The sequence below is a fragment of the Seriola aureovittata genome, chromosome 20, assembly GCF_021018895.1.
Source record: "Seriola aureovittata isolate HTS-2021-v1 ecotype China chromosome 20, ASM2101889v1, whole genome shotgun sequence".
Lineage (NCBI taxonomy): Eukaryota > Metazoa > Chordata > Actinopteri > Carangiformes > Carangidae > Seriola > Seriola aureovittata.
The window spans coordinates 3,352,058-3,371,298 of NC_079383.1; the positions used below are offsets into that span (position 1 = coordinate 3,352,058).

General features: G+C 39.0%; 1 protein-coding gene across 6 annotated transcripts in view; it reads left to right on the top strand.

Annotated features, from left to right (window-relative positions):
• slc12a7b (solute carrier family 12 member 7b) overlaps nt 1–19,241 on the top strand; it is a 57,205-nt gene that overhangs the window by 2,711 nt on the left and 35,253 nt on the right. For 2 of the 6 annotated variants that reach the window (XM_056364198.1, XM_056364200.1), the window contains exon 1: nt 10,803–11,189. The exons of the other annotated variants lie outside the window; for them this stretch is intronic. In XM_056364198.1, coding sequence (XP_056220173.1) covers nt 11,069–11,189 — 121 coding nt within the window. In that variant the 5' untranslated portion in view covers nt 10,803–11,068. Of the gene's footprint in view, nt 1–10,802; nt 11,190–19,241 lie in introns of those variants that run through there. 6 annotated transcript variants of the gene reach the window in all.

Here is a 19,241-nt window from a genome sequence, read left to right on the forward strand (position 1 = left end):
TGTAATTTTGTGCTCCTAGAAGTTGTGATGGGTATTTATGACTTTTTGACACATTACAGACTATATTAATTGAAAAAAAACAATCAATAGATCAATTCACAAAAAACATCCTACACCTGCACTTGAATTAACTTTAAGTGTTGACTAAACTGGATCATGTAAACAAGATTTGGCAGGTGGACAGTGGATTTAATACTCAGCAGATAGATTTTGGGTGGGGTATTGCTTCAAGCCTGTATCAGTGATTCTTGCTGTCATGGCGTATTAAAAAATCCAGGAATGTATATTATCACAGGATAATGAAAACAGGCCATCTCTTATGTATCTTATTATTAAACATTGCCCTTTTGTTTTGTGAGTCATTTGCCCTGGATTTCAGTTTCCCCATTTCCTTCCTCTACTGCAGTCATTGCATTGCAATCAATACATGACTGATAGCAGGGATATCTAGCAGTACTTCCTTTGTTGCAATGTATTTTCTGATGGGCTCCTGGATGCTGCTGCTAAATGAAATTATTCCGCGATAAAGTTGATAAGCGTAGCAAATAATGTGTTTAGATAATGGATGGTCTGGCATTGCAGAGGCCCTGACTTTTACTATTTTCAGTAACACAGAGCCACTTGTGCACACCAGCAGACTCTTGAAAAAGATTATTCTTAGATTTTTTTTAACTTGCTGCCCATGGCAGCTTTTGTCAAGTAGGTTTTCTTAAATAGACTGCACCTAAAAGCTTAGGATAAAACACACTGATTGTTTCCAGTTAGCATACAAAACGTACACAGAGAAGGTATTCTTGATATGTAATAATCAGTTTTCTCCAAGGCTTTCTACTGTGAGTTCACCACAAGACTATTTGTGACTATAAGTAGCTCCTAATTGAGGCTTTACTGGACCTTTAGAAAACTGTATCCCCTGATCAAACACACTGTTAATATATTTGAACGTACAGCTGGATTGTGCGATCAAGGTTGTGAAACAGATGTTTAGGCGTAGATTGAGTAAGAAGGAAGCAGTAGTTATGAAGAAGTACAAATGATAGACAAAAGGATAGTGTTGTCTGAAGGATACTGGCTGTTTGTTTCACTGGCTTGCAAGCCTCTTAAAGCCCTTCAGATGATCTATAAATGTGCTGTTTGCTTGTTCCTTGTTCAGACTGAGTGAGAAAACGCCAAGCTGTGAGGAAAGTCAAGTGAAGGGAATATATCAACATGATTATTGTAAGATATCGGCATTTAAAGTACACAGTATATATTCTGACATTGTATTGTATAACAGTGTATAAAGTATATGTTTAAAAAGCACAATGTTTTTATAAGAGACGTAATGAAAATATTAATAGCTAATGAAATCACATGAAGGGGTTTCATAGTACAACAGAGGATGAACCCCGCAGTTTAGCTCAGATGCTGAGGACGACTAAGATTACATTTGGATTTATGGGAGATTAAGCAGACAGTGACAGATAAATGAGGTTCTGCAAGGATAAGGGTCCCCAGAAGGTGTCACATTTAAACTTGATGAGACAGTAAGCAAGAGGCTGTCAATCTCTCATCTGTGACAGTTCACACACTTTGTGGTTGGGAAACAGTCCTGCGGCATGTTGCTGAACAGTAATGCAGTAGGTTTTCATTCTTGCATGCTTACTGTTGCATCTGAGGGACTTTGGCAATAATATAGTTAAATGTTCTTTCTATGGACTCACTCAAACATTCACTCCCAGAAGCATGTGTTTGCTTCTTTAATTGCTTGTGTATTCTGTTTTTTTCCGCTTCATTAGAGAATCAGAGAAAGTGATATGTATATGAAATAATTTTGGATGCCATTAAATTAGTTTTGGAAACAGAAAGAATGAGTCTTCACTACGCAGCATTATGTTTGCACTCATTATGTGCATTCATGTTTAAGAAGGCATGCACCTTGGGTATCATGTACTGCCCTCTGCTTTATTTGGAGCTCAGCAGTCAGCACATGGACACCAACTGGGCCCAGGCGTCCACTATATCTGCTCTTGCTCCTGTGTGGCCTCCCAGCCTGCTGCCTCACTTGCTAGTCCTGCGTGGGATGTTTGTTCCAGTTGCTCGTTATTTACACGCAACACTCAAGAGGAGGGGGTGTGTCCCTCACTGGTCAGACAGAAGGGTTTATAGAGAACTTTCCTCCTCATTTGGTGAAATGCACACAGGCACAGTTTAGCCCAATCCTCGAAAGTAATTTTTTTGAATGGGGTCTTTTGTTTTCAAAGGTCAACAGTGAGCGTTCAAGGGCATTAGTATACTTATGACCAAAATGATAGTTTAATTTTTCTGTTGTGCACATTTTTTTATTAACTTGGGATAGATGCTCATTGGGGACCTGTCAAGTGTCAATTTTAGCTGGAAGTGCACTTTTCTTTATTGTCTTGTCGTCAACAAACTTTGTTGTTTGTCATTATAAATCCCTGCTTTGAACTGCAGACGATTTGAATATTTCAATATGTTGACCTGTGGTATTTCAATAAATACCTAATTAGATTTTTTCAATTGGCCTTTTTGGCCTGCAGGTCATAAAACCTTTGGCCATTTGTCAGTTTTTTGTCACATTCATTACTTTAACCATATAAACATCACATTTAAGTTTCACATATCAATTACAGAATTCATAAACTAGTAGAGAACACTACTGTATCTCTATTTCCAACTCCTGTCATGACTGGTCAGAGACTGTTTTCTGTAGCTATCAGTACTGTTAAAAATAACTCTTATCCTCGTGGACTCATGATATGCGACACAATGCACACGTATATCATCATCTGAGATCCAGGCGAGGCCTTATTGTGTTTTTCACAGAGGTTCACTGTGCTGCCTCCGTTTTCTTTTCTCCTATCCTGACAGAAATTGACCTTTGGATTTGACACAATGCTGCAGCTGTCAACACGATTTGGTTGGCGTGTGTGTGCTCTCCAAAAGTTTTATGTTGTGAGAGCCATGTGTTAATGGTGAGCGGCAAGCTTAAAGTGTAGGCCGACCAATACTTTTGAGGCTGATAATGATATGTATATTTTCAAATAAACCTGATAACAATATGTTGACCAATACTCATTTTTAAACCTAAACCTAACCTTGATATGGAACCCATAGAATTATATGGATTACCTTCGATATATACTAATTTTATGGTGTAAAAATCAACTTGTCCGTGCTCTCTGGTGGAACACCTTCTAATTTGAGGACTTGTTGGATCTAAGAACAGTAGTGGCTAATATTATGTACAGCAGACATTTACAAAAATTTTCCTGATGACAACTAGTGCCTTTGATGTACTACTGTATTCGTCATTATATAAACACAATATACAGTGCAAGTAATTTTATAACAAATAAGATTATTTATATTACCACAAACAGCAGACTGTTGAAAAAGTTGTTTAGGTATTTTATTCTTCACTTGTGCAATTTTTAGTAGCAGTTGTGTGAATAGTAATATACATAGAATATTATGATCCCAAATGTTTCCAGGAATTTTCAAGTAGCTCATGAAAATTTAAATTTCAAAATGACAATGTTGTAGATACATATTTAATTAATATTTAGGTAGTATAAGTAAGAGATTGGACTTGGTATCAGCAGATAAACTGTATTAAAGCACTTACATTGGGATCCGGGACAAGAAAACTTAACTTGGACATCCCTAAATAATATTATTGTGCATAATATCTGCTAATCAATGCACTAGACTCACTGGATATGGAAACATTAATGTAATCCACCTGAAATCCTGTTCTTATATCTTCTTATGCTTTGTACATAAAATTGCAGCTAGTGTTTTATGTCAGTCACACAGTGCACGTGGTCGAGATTGATAACAGCAGCAGCTGAAAGCCCTTTCTACTGAATAGACAGTGAACAGACGTGGGAAAAAACTACATAACCTGTTTTTCCCCAGGAGGCTCTCTACATTTGGTGTGTGGTAGTCATGGGGTTTTCCAGCTCTTGGTCAGCAGTATATGAAAGGCTAAGTAAGTCATTTACTGTGAGTCATTTGGCCTTATTGCCTTTGCCATTGTAATAAATACACCAAATAAATACTATTGTAGAACAAAATAAAGCCAAATGAGGTCTGTGACATCAGGAGTTGGCAGAGCATTGTTTAGTCTCAAATCAACAAGTACATAGAGGGAGTGGACACAAACATGAGCAGATGATGTTATTCCTCCTCGTGATAGCCCTGCAATAAACGCTACCGTTGTGAATTTAATGTTCAGTTTTTGTTGATTCAGCTTTAAGACAAATTGTTTATTTTATTTTATTGTAAAAAGTAATAGCATACAACAGTTGAAAAATCACCATACCGCTGAATCAACACCTCTCTGCATGATCTTGTTTAGGTCTTCCCATTATTGTGTCCAACCCAGGTATAAACAAGCAGAAACGACATGTAGGTATAGTAGGAGCTCCTTGGCAGTGGCGTCGGTGGATATCAGATGTCAGAAATGTGTAGACAGACGCATTGTGTGAGTATCATGTTCTGCTTGTCTCTGAATGAAGAGCCTAAGGATAACCTTCGTAACCCCACCCCTGTCACAAGCAGCCTAAATGACTGCAAACATGTCAAAAGCCACAGATGAAACTGATACATTACAGGCTTCAATCATTTCCAGTGTCTCTCATGACTTGTACAGAGCTGTCTGCCCAAAAAGGAACCAAGCTTACAAAACACTTGTGTCAACTTCTGTTTTTACTGACAGTGTTTCTCATACATAGGCTGTACTTGGGCGGCCTGCCCAGGTATTTAAAATCACTTGGTTTCAATTTAGGTGAATCTTACATTAGAACACCTTATTTGATTCTTGTCAAACTAACTAATTTTGGGACACACACCTGTTGGAGTTGTGGGCACTGCAGTAACTAAGTGGGGACTAGAGGCTGCTCTGTGCGCAGCTGCCTAGCGATTAGCCAATAGATGAAACATGTTTCATCGGTAATGTAAGCACCATGTGTGTTACTTATGTAGAGGTAGCTCTTAAAGTGGAAATGCAGTGGTGGTTTAGCCATGATTACAGAGGAAGGGAGGAAAGAAAGGGTAAAAGAAACACTGTATGAAGAGGAAACACCTTCAAAAGAGAGGAAAGTGTCACCTGAGCCTGTGTCACATACAGTGTTTAATGGATGACAGGCAGACAAGTGGGCTGTTACCTGAGATGTCTGAAGTGTCGCTGTTCATGTGTGCAGTAAAGTCATTACAGACTTCATGTTGCCTTTCATCATGCAGAGGGTTGCATTTACCTATATTTAGCTAATATGTGGTAGTTTTCCTTGACTTTTTAGCTGATTGTGACTAATGGAATTTTCCCCTCATCATCAGCACCTCAGCTCTACTTTATATAGATTTTTAAAAGTTATGTCTCACTGCAGACCCGAGCTCCCCTTTAACACCTGGCTATGGTCTCCTTCACCAATAAACACAAGTAAATAAATGTCATGGAAGAAACTTCAGAAAGGAAACTAAAATGTTCAATTGCCATTTTACAGCCAGACATTAGGAAAGTCTGACTGAATATGGTCACTGGCATTGTTTCCCTTTAGTTTCACTTGAGCCAGTGCTTGTTAAAAAAAAAAAAAAAAAAAGAAGTTCCCATTTTCTAGTTTACACTAGTAACTTACAGTGACTAGGAAAAGTAAGTGAACCCTTTGGAATGACCATGATTTATGTATAAATTTGTCCTAAAATATGATCAGATCTTCGCAGTTATGAACAAATCTGTTTTAACTAATAACACACAAATCGTTGTATTGTTCTTGTTATCATAGTGTAGCTGGAAAAAGTTTGTGAACCCCTCGGCTAATGGCATCAACAAAAGCTGATTGCAGTCAGGAGTCAATGAAACTAGATTGGAGGTGTGGGTTAGAGCTGGACGTCTCAACATCATGGGGAAAATGAATTGTGAAGTTTATCCAGGTCTCTTACAGGATAATGTCAGGGTGTCTGCTCACCTGCTGAAGCTCAGGAGAAACTGGGTGATGCAGCAGGACAATGACCCTAAACATCACAGTAAATCTACTACAGGTGTCAAACAAAGAAACTCCACCTCCTGGAGTGGTCCAGTCAGAGCCCAGACCTTAATACAACAGAGATGCTGTGGAATGAGCTGAAGAGAGACACTCACACCAGACATCCTCAGATGCAGCTGAAGCAGCTCTGTAGGAAGAATGGTCCAAAATTCCTCCTGAACATTGTGCAGCTCTGATCAGCAGCTACTGGAGGAGCCGGGTTGAGGTTATTGGAGCCAAAGGAGGATCGATGAGTTATTAAATCCAAGGGTTCACTTGCTTTTTCCACCAGCACTGTTAATGTTTAATGGCTGTGTTCAATAAAGACATGAAAGTTCATAAATGTTGATTGTGTGGTATTAGCTTAGGGGCACTGTGTTTGTCAATCTTTTGGTCTGCATTTGTACAAAATATAAAACAAATGATTTTTTCCCCATATTATTTCATGATGGCATTGTAACTTGTATTTCCAGATTGGATCAAATGGGGGCAACAAAGTATCATTTTTAGTCTTCATCTCTCTCCTGCATAATGAGAGGAGACAAATCAAAAGTAGAAAAACAGATGCCATTAGGAGCTAAGATACTGAAGAATGTTGGTTTGCATTGAACACATAACAGGAAAGATTACTCCAATTAGATCCTCTTGTTGCTGCATTTCTGCTTGATAAATGAATGGTTAATTTTATGCTCATGCTTGAGACATAAGAGCTCACAGTGTGGAGCAATATAATATATCATATGTTTTCTTCTGTCTAGCGTCTGGCCTTTTGACTAACAGAGGTTGGTCAAAAATCATGCAATGCAGTTTTAAAGGAGGGGGAAGTAATAGAGAGAAGGAAAGATGTCATGTGACAAAGGCTGTGACCCAACTCACATGACATGATAAAGAAATGATACTCTATCCTGTTAGCTGCCATGAGCTCCTTTTTAGATTTATGTCATTTTTATTGCATTTCACACCGGCATTTCACATCAGTATATTGAGTTGTCCTACCCCCTCCCCCCTCCAGAGGGCACTATAGTGTATTACTTAAAGGCTCTAGAGAGCAGACTGCTGATGTCTCAGACGTTTGAGGTGGTGTTTTCTGACTTTGCTACCTTGCTGCTATCAGGAAGTTTTAACTTTTGCTTAGTCCCACTCCTGCAGAACAATTATTTTTAAACACTCAATTAGTATTATGTGCAATAAATAGACTCTAATAGTATTTTAGATAAAATAAACAGTCAGCCATAATGTTGTAATAGTTTTGTTTATACTAATAACATAAAATTGCAGACGTATACAAACTTTTATTTCCTGGTCCTTGGTTACCTTTTGGGTACTGTACTATTCCCCTGTCCTTGGGCTGTACTTGGTGTATCTGTTGCATATCTAGTCTCCTCCCATCTTCCCTCCCTAGAATCAATCAATATACCTATTTTGGGATTGGAATCTGACTGTGTGGAGAAAAAGTGAGCTGTTTTTCTAGCCAGAAGAATTCATCACTGCATAACAGACTATACACTGGTTTCAGAAAGTAATCAGACCCCTTCACTTTGGCACTTCATTGTGTTGTAGATTTTATTTTAAATTGGTAAAACTGGCCATTTTCTCTCTTTTCAACAACACATTAAAGTGTGCAAAGGGTGAAGGAGTCTGAATGCTTTCTGAGGCCACTACACATACCCTTCCCTTTTTAATGAGGAATAAGTCCTCAGTGAGTTATATCCCCTGAGAGGAAGCTCAGAGAAATACCCAATATCATATAATTCCAGTGAGTGTTACCCAACTCTTCTGACTAACCATAGTGAAGACTTAAAATTTAGTGCAACTCTCTGATATATAAAATAACCGAGAACAGTCTGAACATTATTTTCTATAAATTTTTGTATATAATTTTATAGCCAACCCAGATCACCAGCATCACCCTGGTTTCCTTGAAAATGGGGTTTTTATACTGGCTTTTGTATTACTGCAGAAAATAAGCTCTGTGATAAAGAGAAGTTTAGGATACTTATCAGCAACATAATATTCACAAATGAACACCAGTTTTATAATTTTTGAAGCCTAAATCTCTCACACTGAGCTTAAGTGATGAAGTGAAACAAGTGCATATCAATTGTTATTAAAATAATTTTATTTATCATTTATTATTAAAATATTTTATTTATTTTTTATTCTTTTTCCTTGGTTTGTGGTGTGGGGTGTTTTAGAGCAACAGTTGAGTCTAGACTATAGTTATGTAATAAATACCTTTTGTGCTCCTGCATTTTCGTATTGTTCTTTGGCTGCGAATAATTGCTAATTGCATCAATGTCACGATGACATGTCAAATGACGTGGTGAAAAACGGAATTTGGGTACAAACTGTTTTAGTTTTCAGTGTCAAATGTGAATTGCTGTGAACTTTCTCATAAAAGGGACATTGTCCCCCTGGCCTGGATGTCCTGACTGTCCATGAGAAGCAGTCAGACTGTCTGGCCACTTAATCAGCGGATGCCAGTTACATCACTGCTTATTCACTGAGCATGGAGTAGATAAGTGCTGTCTTTGTTACCTTAGCAAGACCACAACAACTGTGTGAATATTCCTTTGTCAGATCACTGTATTGATTATCGCTGTACTGGCACAGGAGCACAGGGATTCTAGAAACGGTACTAAGCTATCAGACGCATTCACTAAACTTTTCACTTGCACGTAGCCTGAATCCAGAACCATATTTGCAACCACAGCCGCTTACTAAAACTATTAAGTCTCATCAAAACCTGGGCTGCCAGCTCCATAAAGTATTTCTGAAATGCTTGATTGAGTAGCTGACAGGTTTTACTGATTGAGCCGTTATAGTCCGTGAACACACAGTGTTCTGGTGAATGGATTCCTTTGAGTTTCCCTTAGGCACTGATATGCCCCTGAAAATCCCCCCAAAAACGTTCCTTCTTGTTCTTACTTTGAGGTAAGAATTTAGAATTAGCTATGGGACCATTGTGTTGTCCCTGACAGTACATAATCAGTCTAGGGGAAACACGGGGTCCAGAAACTGGCAGCAAAACAGTGGCATGAGTTTTAAGAATCTTATTAAATGACAGTAAGATAAATTTGGCATTTTCAGTTCTGAGAAGTGTAACTGAAAGGCTTGTATTTGTCTAGAAGTGGACTTTTGTGGTAGATAGAGTTAACTAATTAGTAAATTTCAGTAGCAAGTTAAATACCTACTCTCTCTGAAGACAAGTCAAAATATAATCTTTTTAAATCATGGCCCCAGACCAATCATTATAGAGACAAAGTATGTTAATTTGAAACATAGCAACTAACCCAGTACCTAGATATTTCTAAGTATTTCTGTAGTCAAGGACTTGAATACAACTCAAAAAGTTCAGGAATTCTCTCAACCTCAGTGGTACCAAGTGAAATTATTCTTACTCTTGCTCTGTCTTCAGAAATGAAGTCTCTTAAGTCTTGTTTAAGTTGCAAATATTTTCCTGTAAGTTGATCACTCTGCCTTCCTGTCTCTGTCTATGATTGTCTTGCCTTCAGCTCCACCTCACCTCCTTCACTATTTCCTGTAGCCCCCACCCTTTTGCTGACTGTATTGATCTCGTATGTCGTCATGTTGAGGAACTAAAGAGGGGAGAGGCTGACTTATTCTGGGTGGGACTCCAGATATTTAGCATCCATATGAGGATTTAGGGCTGCAGCATTATGAAAGAACTGGACATCTGGCTCTCATGCCGTGTCTTCTTCCTTTATCAGGGTTTCTTTTAACATTTCCCATCACACTGGGGTTTTAGTTGCTTGGTGTGAGACCTAAAACCTTGTATCACTGTCATTGCGCTCTTTACCCTGAGGAAATGACTCATTGTTTTTGCATAGAGATAAGATCAGCTGATGTATTTGAATGAAAGCAGCAATACACTGCTGCTGCTGGATACACAGCTTGATGGAAGAGAATAGTAGCAAGTGAGATTTGATAATGTAATAGTGGCTTTAGTTTTTCCTTTGGTACTTGCAGTATTTGAAGAAATGGACACAAGGTGACATTTTTTTTTTACCCCCATGTACTCGTAGCCTCTGAACACATTTTCTCAGGCTTTGAGTCTAAGAACAATCCTCTCATGCTCAGGTGCAACAGAGTGTTTGTCTCTGTTGTCAACACTGTAGCTCGTATTTCCGAGGTTGCTCTGAAGAGATAAGAGCATAATGTTGACACTCATATTGATTCAGTTGCCTCCCCTCACTATGCCTCCGTCAGTTTCCCATCCCCCTCTCTAAGTATATTTTCACTGTAGCATAAAGGACATTAATAACAAGATGTATATACAGTATAATGCAGGAATTGAATGTGTGTGTTTGCATGTGTATACACGTGAGCTAACCCTCCATAGGGGTGTGTGGTTTAGAGGGCCGGTATACGTCTTTAAATGAGCCCTGCCCACTGCAGACTGTGCACACTGGGTCAAATAACAGCGCTTAGGAAGTGAGGAGATGTATGTGTGAGTATTTGAGTGTGTGAAAACTTTCTTCACTGGAGCAGCTCTGGGCTTCCTCCTCTCTTTGAACAAAGGCTGACACTGCCGGCTTTTGTTGTATGTGAGACAGAGCGACATTCCTGGGAAGAGGATCTGGCCTCAGGCAAGGAAGTATGTATGTGCTCACACACTCATGAACACAAATGCATGTCATGTTTTCATGCTGGTGTGTGTTTGTGTGTACTGCCCCAATTGGGCGGGGCAGTACTGCTCTTCCTTATTTGGATAGTCAGTGCGGGGGGGGGGGGGGTCACATGGGTGTACAGTAGAATCCTAGCGATAGAAACAAAAACTCAGAAGTAAGACCCAACGTCTGTCCAGGGGAGTTTAGTACATCAGGGCAGAAAGTCAGAACAGAAAAGCAAACAGCTGAGAACAAGAGCAAGAAGGAAGAGAAGAGTGACAGCTACTGGACGGAGGAAGAGAGAGAGAGAGAGAGAGAGAGAGGAGCAGCAGAACGGAGAGGGAGGAGAAAAGAGAGAGAGATAAGAGTGTGACAAACGGGAGACATCGAGAGGAAGCACATGGTGTAAAAATGCCCACCAACTTCACTGTGGTCCCGGTGAAGGACGGCACGAGAAAAGCAAGAAAGGGGGATGAGGAGGATGATGTGGATGACAACAACGTACTGAAAGAGGAAGAGGAAGACACCCCAGGTGAGATCAGATGTTGTTTTATTTAGCTCCATCAGGTGGGTGATAAATGAGATATATAGAATACTAATTAGAATACAACTTTTTATGCTAAACAAATGTACTAATTTCTATTCAGAAGCACCTTTTTATAGGGTGGAATACATCTTAGGTAGAGAGGTATTTCTCGAAACTTCCAGACTTTGCTTACAGTATCCAGTGCAAGCTGATAATTTGGCTTCATTGCACCAGTTACTGTTGCCTATATTTTTCAGAAAAACTGTTTATGGGCTGTGTGTGGGTGGATAATGTGTAGGGGAGACGGTGAATTTTAGGGATGGCTTGTTCATTTTCCAGCAACTGCGTGAGACGAGGGTTCCACTCACACGCCACTGCCACTCTAGGGATTATGACATGAATTTTTGTTCCATGCCAGTGTTTCCCCTTTGGCCCGAATCTCTCTCTTATTTCCCATTGTCCCCCTCCAAATCACTGGTTTCCTTTTTTTTCTTTTTCTTTTTTTCTGGTTTTCAGTGTTGTATTCCTGGCCTCAACAAACCACTTTTATTCTACTCTGCTCTGTTTTTTTGTTCTTTATTCTGGCACATTTCCTAGTCTTGTAGTAACAAACACAGGACCAACACATATGGTCTAATTGGGACACCCATGACCCATCTCTCCATGTTGATTATTATTGACATGCAACCTCCAACATGGCTCAACCTCTGACCATCGAACAGTGAACTTTAGTGTCTAACAAACAACAGGATAACAGAACTTTCCACCTTGGCTCAGGCAGGACACATAGTCCAATGGTAACCCTGCTGGATGAAGACAAAATACATACATGAACTTCAACAGCACTTGTATGTGTTTTATATGTAAAGCTCAGCAAATCTGTCCGAGTTACAAATTAGAGAACCACAGCGTACTTTGTGAAGCCTGATATAGTTTGTATTAATTGAGCTGACAGTTGGTAGAATGCCACCTTTTTGATCTTAAAAGATAGCTTAACTTTGCCCTACTATCTGAATCCCTTTTTCCACCCAGCTTTCCATTCTTACAGTACTCATTTTAACTGGACACATACATGAATGTGTTGGAACAACATCAAATCCCTCTGCCCTCTGCCAACCTGGTATCAACCTGTTTAAAGGCACACAGCCAGGGCAACATTTTTAAACCTCTGTTTTTCCAGAGTAGCAATAGCAAGGAGAGGTCATGGAGTGCATATTTAACAAACTCCTCTCCAATAGTCCATGTTTTGCCAGACTGCTCTTAGTTAAGTTGCTGCTTTTACAGCACTTCATATGGCGCTGAGAGAATCAGTTCCCAGTATTTAATTCCTGCTGCGGAGCTGCAATTACAGCTGCATGCTGGATAAGATTTTATAGACTGTGGGAGAGAGAATGACATTTGATTTGATGGTTATGCAAGATATCATACTGTGGCATGCTTTGGTTTCCCCAGCGCATGTTTGTGCACATGCAACCATTTCTGTCTGTAGTAACAACAATGGTGGGAGAGCAGAGCAAAGGCCATGAACCGAATCTAAAGCCACAAAATTATGTGCTGTAACTTGGCTTGTAGAGGCATCAGGGCCACACACTTTATATGTAGTGATGTTGTTTTAAGGGAGGCAACTCGATTGTCTATCATATGGTCAAACCATACATACAAGCTGGGTGTCAGTTTTGTGTGATTCACCAGGGAGGGTCATTGATAGCATAAACATTGTCGGCTCATGAGCATGTTATGCGGGACTGAGTCAAATAGCAGTCACTGTTATTGATTATCCTGCTGGCTTGCTTCCCGTTGGCTGAGTGGGGGGAGGTGAGACTCCACCCCCATGCTGTAATGTAATGGACTCTAGTTGTCCTCATTCATGCTGAATTCCCTCTTTGTCCTCCTCTCCCTGTTTTGTTCTTTATATTTCCATTGCTTATTCCCTCTTGAGACTGATGTAGCTGTCCCAGTTGACTCTGCATCTAATGAACCCACAATCTGAACAACCAATTTAACTTATGATAAATTTATTCAATACATCAGTGGTAGAGCTGCAGGTCAGTGAAAAGAGAGCAGATGATCTCAAACCCCTATTGTCTTTTGGGTGTTATAGAGTTTATTTTTCCTACCTCACAGTTTGTCATGAAGACTTATGGATAAGTAAAACAGAAGCTGTTTTATTCCTCCCTAGTCAGCCACACAAATGCAAATTTAACCAAATGTCATCAAACTCATGCTTCCTGGCCTGAACCTTGGCTAGTTTTATCAGCACTACACTTTTCTTTTTTCTTACACAATTTAAAGACAAGCCAATAGATTTTTCAAAAACCATCAGTTGGTTGGGTGTTGATATGCACTAAAACAGTGTCCAGCCTGTCCCTTTTTGTTTTCTTTAGAACGACAGAAAGTTAATTGAAGAAGAAATAGCAATGGTGTGGAGGGAAAGTAACAAGTGTCCAGGCAACAAAGCAAGACTGTACGTGATAACGTGGCCACATTATTGGCATTCGTCCTTCTGCGTATATCCAAATTAGAACATAATGAAACACATTAAAAAGCTTGATTTCTCTTTCAATGAACATCTCCGACACACTTCAGTGTGTGTATTCAGTGCAGATATGTGATAGCCCATTGCACTGTATGTGTCACTGTGTATTGCTCGACTGGAGGTCTTTATTTGACTGTACTGCAACAGTACTGTAACAAATCTTTGTTAGTTTCTCTGGAAATACCAACATTGTGGTGATCTGTGAAGAGAACATGATGTTTCTATGTTTCAAGAATTCTTTGGCTGTTTCTTTTTGTTTTGTTTTTTTTGTTTTTTTATTGAGGCTCATTTTAATTTTATATTATTGTTTACATTGATAAAATCTATGATGGATGTACAGGTATGTGTCTTATTTTCCCTGCTGGAACATGCACACAGATTTTGATAGATTGTGGTTGGAGTGATCAGAATCTCTGTGGGAGTGGCTTGGTGCAGTATTGAAAAAGCACTGCTGTGCAAGCCTCTAATATAAATAGTGAATGAATGTGAGCCCTAACTTTGTTCATGTCAGTTCCTCACTCAGTACTCAGGACATGGCTGCATGAACCACGCCTTGTTAATAAATGACAGAGTAGGTATGATGTGGAGCTTCTGGCTTTAGTGCTATAGTATAAGTTGTATAAGTGTTGGTAGTGGTTAGTTTCAACCTACTAATAAATCACTTGTTTACAATGCTAAATGAAAAACTGCTACAGTGAAATGCAAGCTTATTTCAGTGTTAAAGCTGAAACTAAGCAGGTGATCAGACCAAGTGCCTGGGGTACTGCTGCCTCTGTCCGTTGGTCTGTGTGCCCATCTGTCCTAGACATGTGTTTCCTGTTTATTTCCCAGGCAGGTCTGGTTCTGTTTAAAGCTGTTTTCTGTATGTGGCTGTCTGTATTTCTGTTTCTCCTTCTCTCCCTATTATGTTGTTAACTCTGTAACCTCACATGCTTTTGCATATTGTTAGTCGTATTTCAAAAGTGGCACACGCAAAATGCTTTCAGCAAACTGTCATACAAGCATAATGGCTGTTTGAAGTTGTGGTTGGAATTAACTATTTAAAACTATTTTCTCACAATTTAGGTGAGTAACGTAACTGTTGATCGACCAGTTAATCAAATAATCGTTTAATCTCCACCCTCATTAGAGCTGCAACTAAAGTTATTTTAAAAATCAATTACTCTGTCAGTTATACTCACTCATGGTTAATCAATTAATTGTTTGGTCTATAAAACAGTGAATAACACCCCTTCCTATTTCCCAGAGCCTAAGGCGGGTTAATCTAATTGTTGTTGTTTTGTTCGACCAACTCTCCAAAAAGTATATTCAGTTTACAATAATGTTGGACAGGCCCATGTTCTAGACTGCTTAGATTGAGGGGAGCATTAAGAGATGTTGACTGGTCAGTAACTGCCAGACTTTAAGACTAGATTAAGAATCTAATAATACATAAGCAAGTGGGTCGGGGAACAGGATTGAAATGATAGCAAAGTAACTGCACCGTCTGCTGTATCCAGTTTTTATATGGCCAGACAAACCAATCAGATATAAATAAACTCCACTTATTTGAATGTGGGCCTGATGTTGGAGAAGGAAAGCGGCAGATCATTACATTTAAGCAACTGGAATCAGAGAAAGTTTGACATTTTTATTGAAAAATGTTATCGCAAATTCAGTAAAATAGTCACAGACTAATTTTCTGTCGATCAATTAATCTACTAATTGTGGCACTGTATGTAAACAATTTCATCCACCGCTAATGTATTGTTAGCGGTGGATGAAATAAAAGCAAAAAGGTCCATAGGGGAGCTTTTCAAAATCAACCCAGTGATTCAGGGAGGGCTTCTTCAGTGTGGGAACATAACGACCTGTGATTATGCCCGTACATAATTCTCTTCTAGCTTGTGACTGTTTTGAAATGTAAAATTTAAAAGGGAAAGAAGCAGTATTTGGAAAAGGTCTAGCTTGAACATTATATTGACAACTAAGGCCATTTATTAAGAGATATGAGAGGAATGGAACTTGTGCCTTATTCTGTATTTATTAATGTTGTTCCCAGATTGCTTTGAGGTGTGAAAGAGTAGACTTTTTCTATTTGAACAAGGAATACGTAAAATATAACATTTGTCAGGTCTAATAATTTGGTGGTATGGGTCTGTCTCAGTGGACAGGTCTTCAAGACACAGCTACAGACCTGGTTCTGGTCTCAGTTTCCTGTAGGAGCAGTTTGGAAACTCTTTTTGTGTTTTAGTTTATTTATACTGCAGCGTGTGTCCAGCCTGACCCTGCAAAGTTGCTCAACTCTCAGTGTGTTTGGATTGGCCACATTACTTAGTCCTGCCTGTTCCATCTACAACACAGCAAGACAGCCAGACACTGTTATTCAAGGTTAGTATTTGCACCCTGTGGGTCATGGAAACATAAAGATGTATCCTCCACAAATAATTCTTGGGAATGGTATCATACATGTTTGCTACGCTCATGGTCGGATAATGCTTTGTGAGTCTTGTTTCTTGTTTGTGAGTTTAGGGTATCGCTACTGAATCAGATTAATAGGTTGTTAAGCAGAAAATTCACCTTGAGTATCCATATACATTTATACACAAACAGCTCTCTAACATATACACTATATTTAAACATTCTAATTTATTCCACTATATAGATAGATGAGTCAAATTGGACTCTGTGCTTTCCCTTGTCTCTGTGGTGTAATATGCTGATGGGTGGGTGTTGTCAGTAAGGAGATGAATACAGAGAAAAGAGAAGGAAGAAAGGAGTGATAGTAATGTTACATTAGGAATGTAGGGAGTGAGTGAAGCAAAGGGACATGACATAAAATGATTTATAACCTCAGAATATTTGGTTTATTAACACCAGCACTGAAAAATTTGCACCTGATACTGAATGAGCCAAGTTTCAAAAGGAAAAACAAAGACATCCACAGCATGAAGTGCCTGCACTGTTGATTCTCAAGCATTTGCTAAAGACTTAAGATGAAATGTAAACTTCACTAAGATTTGACCTGATTTGGCAGGTTGGGGAAAGTAAAACAACAAAACAGGTCCTACTGTGTGCACACATGCTCAAGACATAATAGATCTAAGGTGAGAATACTAATTTATCCTTAAAAAAAAATAAAAAATTCCCAACATAATGAACACACATTAAATTATCATAAGAGATGTCCAGCAACTGTCCAGATGTCTGTATTTTCATCTCTGCACACTGGATTCACTCTCTGAGTGCTGCTTGCTATTTCCTGTTCAGGGATCTCCTCCCCACCGGCTCTCTCCTCTCAATATGTTGTCTCTGATAAGCCCTCACCCAATAGCACATGCATTTTTTTGGCTTTTTCTGTGCTCAGTCTATATATCCTTTGACTCTCAACTAAAGTGAGCCCCTTGGGGTTTGCATGACTTTCCTTAACAAAAGTTCATGGACAGTTTCTTTTCTTTTCACCATGTTTAAAAAACTAATAATTCAAATGTCTCTTACAAGGATATCTTGCAAATATAACTATTTCTTTGCCAAATATTCACTGGGGTTAAGCCTTGTTATGTCCATCAGTTTGTTTGTAATGTGTTCCACTCTTTTATGCTTGAGGGTTGGAAGTTGCTAACTACTCAACCCTGTTTCATTAATTCAAATTATGCACACATAGGTGTGACAGTACGGATTTACGTCAGCAAACATGGAGTGACTTTGCTGTTCCGATCATAAGATAACCAATAAACACGATTCAAGTAGGTCTTTGGTAAAAGTGTGGTTAGAACCAAGCTAAATTTAATAGCCATTAAGGTTCCTACTATTGGATGCGGTCACCAACAATAGACATTAGCAGTCTCACTCTGCACAGCTAAGTAATGTGTCAATGCTATTTATCTGCCAACATTTCCATTATCAAATGTGAAGCGTCTTTAGGGCAGGTATCACATGAAGACACACACACACACACACACACACACACACACACACACACACACACACACACACACACACACACACACACACACACACAACAGTGGTTCTGAGGAAGACACTTTATTGTTTACCAGCTACATTATTGGTGAGAAGCCAGGAATTATGTAATGTGAGAAATGCAGGCTATGTTGATCTCAATAGTTGAAAACATAGTCATGAAGCACGAGATCCATGTATTAATCAGATGCAAGTTCTATGTTGCAAATGTGATCTCTGCAGAAGTATGTGTTTGACATTAAATCACTGCCAACTTAAGAGTTTCTTTTCTTACAACTGATCTCTGACCTAAAATAAGACAGTTTCCCTTTGCTTACCTTTAATAATCTGTCATCATCCAACTGAGCTTTGACAGTGAAGGCTGCACACATTGCAGTTCTCTAATTTGGCTTACTAAAGAAACAAATCAGGACATACATACTTATTAATATAGTGAGCAGATATTCTCCTCTTCTCTTCTAAATGCTTCCCACTATCCCTTATCAAACATACCCATAGTAGCGCAACAAACATCCGGTTCCTAAAGTCCATCATATCCCTCTGAATTGCCTTGGCTACATTTTAAGTGTACACTGGGAGTTATTAGAGAAGGGTTTGAGCCGGGTCTGGTGTGATTCAGGTTGCAATCCAGCGGTTTCACTTGCCAACTACAGTAACTTCATAGTAAAAGGAGAGGTCTGTATGTATGTGCAGTTTCCTTTAAATTGTGAGATAGTGACACCATCTGGAGAAGGGGGGAATTATTGGAATTATCTGGGTAAGGTGGTGTCTCTCTCTCTCTCTCTCCCTCTCTCTCTCTCTCTCTCTCTCTCTCTCTCTCTCTCTCTCTCTCTCTCTCTCTCTCTCTCTCTCTCTCTCTCTCTCTCTCTCTCTCTCTCTCTCTCTCTCTTTGGTCTTTCTGGCTTGCTTTGAGTGGAGTTTAATCAGTTTTAGGGAAAAAGGTTTTCCTGCTTTGGAGAAGTCAAATGGCTTCACTGTCATTCATTCTCACATGACCATGATTCATTTGCACTTTTGGTCGGAACAAATGGGTAGGACTACGTAACCTGACCATATACTGTCCTTGCATTTGATTTTGCAATTTAAAGTAAAAATGGATGTGTGTATATCTAGAATTATATTACTCTTGTACAACAAACAATACTTTTTTTTTTTTTTTTTTTTTTAAATATATGCTATCTAAAAATTAAAACTCTTGATTGTATGTTAAATCAGAAGAGTACCTTGAATTGTCAAAGATTTGTTTCTGTTTACTATAACATGCCATCATAGTGTTGCGAAAAAGAAAAGGAAATGTGTATATACACAGAAACGCACACACATATGTCGTGGAACCCACTTATAGTGGTCACATCTGTCTAGGTCAAATTGATCACTATAAGCAGATGATTACTATAGCTGAATTACTTTCCTTTTTCTTTACTAAACGGTGCTGTGGCCCTCTCCTCTTCCAAGCCTGGTCTGAATGGAAACGGTGAAAGCACTGCACACACTCCACTTAATAACATACCTGCTGCAGAGAGAACGAGCACAATAATTATTCTCTGTAAAAGTCCCAAAAT